This window comes from Ostrea edulis, chromosome 3 (assembly GCF_947568905.1).
Source record: "Ostrea edulis chromosome 3, xbOstEdul1.1, whole genome shotgun sequence".
Taxonomy (NCBI): domain Eukaryota; kingdom Metazoa; phylum Mollusca; class Bivalvia; order Ostreida; family Ostreidae; genus Ostrea; species Ostrea edulis.
Genome location: NC_079166.1, coordinates 37,185,538 through 37,191,651, shown reverse-complemented (window position 1 = coordinate 37,191,651; position 6,114 = coordinate 37,185,538). Strand labels below are relative to the sequence as shown.

Genomic DNA, 6,114 nt, shown 5'->3' with positions numbered 1-6,114 from the left:
GCAAATTTTATTTTATTTCGTGGGAACAAATTCAGAATTATTTTATGGAAACGATTAAAAAAGAAATGTTTCCGCCTGTCCTAAATCAGCCAACGTTTATGAGAGGTGGAATATTTATTTTTAAAGATATGTATACAAAAAAGGCTCGCACTAAGTGTACAAACGTACATACGCTGCAAATATATGTCTCTGGGTTTTAATCAATAAGTTTACGTAAAAGATAAAAAACAAACAGAAAATGCAGTCCGATTCTATGTGTCGAGGTATTCTAAAAGTGGATTTTAAAACATTTCGTTATGAATGGTTTAAATCCATGATCACGAATAATAAAATTCACTTGTAAAGAATTGCTAATTCTTGCTACCAATATCGAAACTGAAAATGGAGTCTCCAGAGGAGAAACATAAGACACCATTATCAACAGTCTATGACGTCCAGTTTGAATCTGACCCCACCATACTACCGACCGAAGAGTCTGAATATATTCCCGACTTTCCACCCACTGATATAGAACTGCGAGTAGAAGGCATAAGTATTCACCTGAACAAAGCTGTGCTGAAATCTCACTCCCCCGTGTTTCGTACAATGTTGGAGTCGGATTTCAAGGAGAAAGACGCCGACCACCTCGTGCTGGAGGGGAAGAAGTATGAAGATTTTATAGAATTTCTACAGGCCTTCTATCCGAACAAAAGTCACAGTGTTACAGGTAAGTATATTTTGTTTAATCAAAATTTAAATTAATTATATTACATTGGTATTCTGCTTAATTTCTATTGAAATCCAGAACTTGTTTGCAAATATCAAGGCACACTCTCGTTCAATCCTATTATCCAAACGTTTTTTATATTATTGCCATGCAGTTACGAAAAGAAAACTTTTTGTCGATAGAATACAGATATGTTATGCTGTTCACCTTCGCGTCATGCTTTAAGCAGAATGTCGAAGAACGCACGCATTGTCTGAAGATGTTCCTCTCATGTGTCACTGTAGATGATAGCATCATCAATGTAGCTTCACAACCTTGAAGGTCACGAAGAAAGCAGTGAATCATCTTCTTGGAGAATTGTCCATGCTAAAGGCATCACTTTCTACTGGAAAAGCCCATCAGGGGTCACAAATGCAGAGATTTATTTGGCTCTTTCAGTCAATGGTACTTGCCAGTAACCTTTCAGCAGGCCGAATTTACTGACAATTTTGTCAATACAGTCATTAATTCTAGGAATCGGATAAGAGTCTGTTTTCGTGACAGAATTCACTTTTTTAAAGTCAGTACACAATCAGTAGGTACCATTAGGTTTCGATACGAGAATGCAAGGGGAGCTCCCACAGGCACTTGTTTCTGTAAATTACTTACGACCTCTGTATACTAATAATAATGTGTTATTATAAGTATACAGAGATCGTAAGATATTTACAGAAACAAGTGCCTGTGGGAGCTCCAGTCACGTTTACTTGGCTCGATGATGTCATTGTCCAACATGCACTGCACTTTCGTTCAAGATTAAGTACTGTAATTTTAATGGATTCAAACGTTTGTTTTTTCGGGTGAATATTCAAATGTTTGGCATCATAAATTGGCAAGAATTCCTAAGTTCTTTAAATAGACACTCTGATTGAAGTCTTTTTCAGCATTTCAAGAGTTTCTATACTAACGTCATTTTAATTACAATCTTGAAATGTCTGAACATTGGCTAAAGTGGAAACTGAGTTTACAGGATTTCGGTCATATCTATCAAAATACTCTTTCAGCGTGAAAGGCGAAGATAACGAACAGTGATCAATCTCGTAACTCCTATAAGCAATACATATTATAATTAATATGACACTCGTTGTTAGACGGAGTCACGTGACCTTAGACGGAGTAACCCCGTCTATCAGTTTACTGTCAGTCGAGGCATGTAAACAGTTCGAGTGTTTACATATCCACTTGATTTTAACCTTTCATGTGTTATTGACAGGTTGTATTGTGCAATTCCAAAGTATGCCATTATCAATTTTATCTTTAACATTTCGTTTCATTATGTTGGTTCATAAAAAAATAAGCTATTAAACATATACTGTCATATGTCAATCTATCATATGTTATCTTTCTGTTCTGTTGACATATTAAACTTTGTTCCATACCTTTATCTATATATCTTTTCATTTACTTTATTATAGCATTCATGCTTTTTCACAAGAGTTCAGCACCTGATTTAGCTATGAATAGCTAAAGAGCTAAGTGCACAAGTTAAAATGGTGACCCTCACTATAAGATACAAACCAAGAATATGGAGGTTTAATAAGGAAGTAACTATCTCGGCGAAATGATAACCAAAATATCGAGTTCTGGATCATATTGATTAAACAAAACTGGACACAAGACTAGGAGGTCACAATACAAACATTCCTTTAGATATTCGTTTTGGCCTCAAAACCATAAAAAAAAAGGAACAGACTTCAAGAAAAATTTCGATTTTGAACACATCTTTTCTTGTATCAAAACACGATTAGGAAGTTGTACGTAAACCTGCAATTAAAGACCTATGTCTGATTAAAGTATTTGTCTGGAGAGTTTTCATATGAATTGTTATATTGCATAACTGCACCATTTCTGAAAGTTAGTCATTGAATAATTTGACAACGTCTTTCAGTACTTTCAGGACTTTGATTCTTTACGTCGACCATGTACATTAACTACATAGTTCACATCACTAAGCTTGCTTTCAATTTCATATTAATTAAGGAGCATAATATCTGTCTTGTAAAGGATGACAAGGAAGAGGCAAAAATGCAAGAACCTTGTCACCTCTGTCCCTGGCATTTTTGTCATATTAAACATTCATTTTGCCTTCAGAATTCTTCAGATTTTCTTGCGCCAATTTATTAGCATTGTCAAGTCTCTCCTTGAAATTAAATGCATAGTATAAAGGGTTAAGAACATTAGTCTCAGTCAACCATTTTTCCTTTAGTAATTTCAAAGGACTTCTAACTGTATGTCCAAACACTAATTCAATGGCACTGAAACCAAGGGACTCCTGAAACTGCTTTTTTGTGCAGCAAATAAAACAAGATGAACCCTTTCACCCTTGTCTTCATCATACTGATAAAAATAGGTATTCATAATAGTTTTAAGGGTTTGATGAAAACGTTCGAGAGCCCCCTGAGACTCGGGATGGTAAGCAGTAGACTTACACTAAATCATCCATGACCTGTTGAAACAGTCCTGACATAAAATTTGAATCTTCATCTGACTGAACAGCCTTAGGCACACCTATAAAATTGAAAAACTTGGTAAAGGGCCTTGACTATGGTCTTAGTTTTAATATTCATAAGAGGTATAACTTCAGGGACATACACATAATAGGTAAGTAAATACTGATTCACTAACCTAGTCTTAGGCAAAGGTCATACACAATCCACCATCACTCGACTATGGAGTTCTCCAAAAGCTGGAATGGATTGTAGAGGAGCAGATAGACTTTTCTTATTAGATTTACCTACCATCAGGCAAACATGACACGACTTCTATTATATTAATAAACATCATTTCTCAACTTAGGTCAATAAAAATGACTCAAAATCCTGTTACAAGTCTTACTGACATCGTAATGACCTGCCATGGGTATGTCGTGAGCTAAACTCATAATGTCCTTACGATATACAACTGGAACCACTGTCTGGTGAATAACATACCATACTTCATCCGGGGGTGCATCAGGTGGTCGTCATTTTCGCATAAGTTAAGGATTCCGTCTTTGATTTAGAAACACTTACCGATTTTGGAGGCCTCTTATGACGGAAGTGCCCTCGTGCTAAGTTGGACAATAGCAAGGTCCTTATTTTGCTTGGACAGTAACTGATCTCGACTGAGGGAGAACTTGCCCTGGTCTAACTGCAGATTGAGACACCAAAGGAACCTTCAGAACGTCCTTACCTTGGACCGGACGTAGAACCACTGTGAGGTGGAGACTTGAGGAAAGGCATGAAAGGGAATACTTAAACTCTGAAACACTCTTTTCAACTTTTTGATCAACGTAGATTCTTACACACTCTCTCATAGAAAGAATGTTTTGGCATAATCACAAACTACATGTAATAGTTTATCTGAAATAAATGCGGCCTCGTCAAGAGTTCTAATATTGTTACCTTTTAAATGTGTTCTCAAATCTCTTCTACTATGATGGATTGACGGAAGTTTCTGAAATGTACTAATCCTACTAGATCTCAAACACTAATCAAATTTTCTTTTTCTCTTGCAAATTCAACGTATGTTTGACTGTCAAACGTTTTGTACTTTCTGAACTTTTGTCTGGACGCATCCGGTACCATCTTCGTTAGCCAAGGATGACGCTCCACGGTGTGAAAAGAGAAACACTGTGCATGGAGCGTCACCCTTGGCTAGCGAAGATGTTCGGGCAATTTAAGATCTAAACTCTCAGCTATGGCCAGCGCCGAGTATACATCAATGACACAAAGTTAACCAAACATGCCGTGATCATTTCAAATTTTCTGAAACTTTCTCAAATTGAGGAAAATATTTGTCAACTATTTTTTCTTGATTGTTTTGAATTAACTTGATATTTTAGTGACTCCATATTGATATCAAATAATTTTGTTGGTATCCATAAATCTTACTGTTGTTTTTTTTAATTATTGTTTTCAGTGAGAAATGCTCGTCAGATCATTCCGATAGCAGATGAATATCAAGTGACAGATGTACTTAACAGATGCGAGGAATGTCTGGTCCATTTCTGCGATTCCATTTTTGTAAAAAACTTAAAGAGTTTGAGTGTCAGTGTCATTGTGGAATATATTTTAACGGCGGAACAACACAATCTGCAGCGCCTTCTCACATCCACAACTCGCCTGTGTGCCAAGTATGACTCTGCTTTACTTGAACAACAAGATAGGATTGAGAATGTATCTTATAAAACACGGTACAACATTGCCAGGGAAAGGATTGCCTTGTTTGAGAAACATACCCTGAAAGCGATTCGTTATAATAGAATTGGGGAGTATTCTACTGTCTCGAATTTTCCACATAGAATATTTAATCTCCAACCTGAAGAAGAGGATTTTTAGCTTCATTTCGCTGTGTGATATACCCTGAAGACGATTTATTCTCCATTTATGGGGGTGTCCGTAGTACTAGAAATTGCTACTATATACAATTTTCCGAACAAAATGTTTATTCTTCAACCTATATAGAATTTGCCACATAATGAAATATCCTTAAGGGGATGATTAGGATGAATATCTGTAGTAAGGTGTAAAACAAAAAATATGTTGATGAAAGGAACCGCTGTTATTAGTAGATAGCACAAAGTTGGTAGACGTTATAAATACATACTTCAGTATTATCCAATACCTGAATACGAAATAAAAGGAGAAAATATAAATATACTACTGTATGCAAGGTGAAGATAACGAACAGTGATCAATCTCATAACTCCTACAAGCAATACAAAATAGATAGTTGGGCAAACACGGACCCCTGGACACACCAGAGGTGGGATCAGGTGCCTAGGAGGAGTAAGCATCCCCTGTTGACCGGTCACACCCTCCTTGAGCCCCATATCCTGATCAGATAAACGGAGTTATCCGCAGTCAAAATCAGTGTGCCAAGAACGGCTTAACAATCGGTATGTAACACGTCAGACAGCATTTGACCCAATGCGAGGTTGTATTGACGAACTAGATCGTTATAACGACCATAGAATTTGCGAAATGCTGACTTCAATCGAGACTGTTGAAATCCCTGTACCATCAACTTGTTTGTCAGTAGCTTACCTCGATTTAAAAACTGACTATACCCAGAACAAGCTCTTGCATATCGAATCAGTTGAGATATATAAACACCATATGCAGGTGATAATGGAATATTGCTACATAAATGTGGGAAGTTGACGATGGAGAAGCTGAAATCATCCCGTTTGTCATACAGTTGAGTTGTTAGTTTGCCGTTAATGTCTTACTTACTTACTTAGGCCTGTCGTTCCGTGAGGAACATAGGCCATCTACGACAGTCCTCCAACGAACACGATTCTGGGCTGCTTTTGTGGCGTCATGCCAGGTCATGTCCTGCGCTTTTAGTTCTACTTCTGAGTCACGCCTCCAGGTGTTTCTTGGACG

General features: G+C 37.0%; 1 protein-coding gene across 1 annotated transcript; it reads left to right on the top strand.

Moving 5' to 3' along the window:
• The first annotated feature begins 213 nt into the window (after nt 1–213).
• LOC125677361 (BTB and MATH domain-containing protein 38-like) lies at nt 214–5,277 on the top strand. Its single transcript, XM_048915372.2, has 2 exons — nt 214–706; nt 4,646–5,277. The coding sequence occupies exons 1-2, from the start codon at nt 382–384 to the stop codon at nt 5,062–5,064; spliced, it is 744 nt and encodes a 247-aa protein (XP_048771329.2). The 5' UTR covers nt 214–381; the 3' UTR covers nt 5,065–5,277.
• Nucleotides 5,278–6,114: the final 837 nt, after the last annotated feature.

Bases quoted from the DNA above. Each gene is read 5' to 3' on its own strand.
- LOC125677361 (XM_048915372.2), top strand. From the start codon at position 382: ATGGAGTCTCCAGAGGAGAAACATAAGACACCATTATCAACAGTCTAT. The intron at 707-4,645 runs GTAAGTATATTT...TATTGTTTTCAG, and splicing joins CAAAAGTCACAGTGTTACAG to TGAGAAATGCTCGTCAGATC.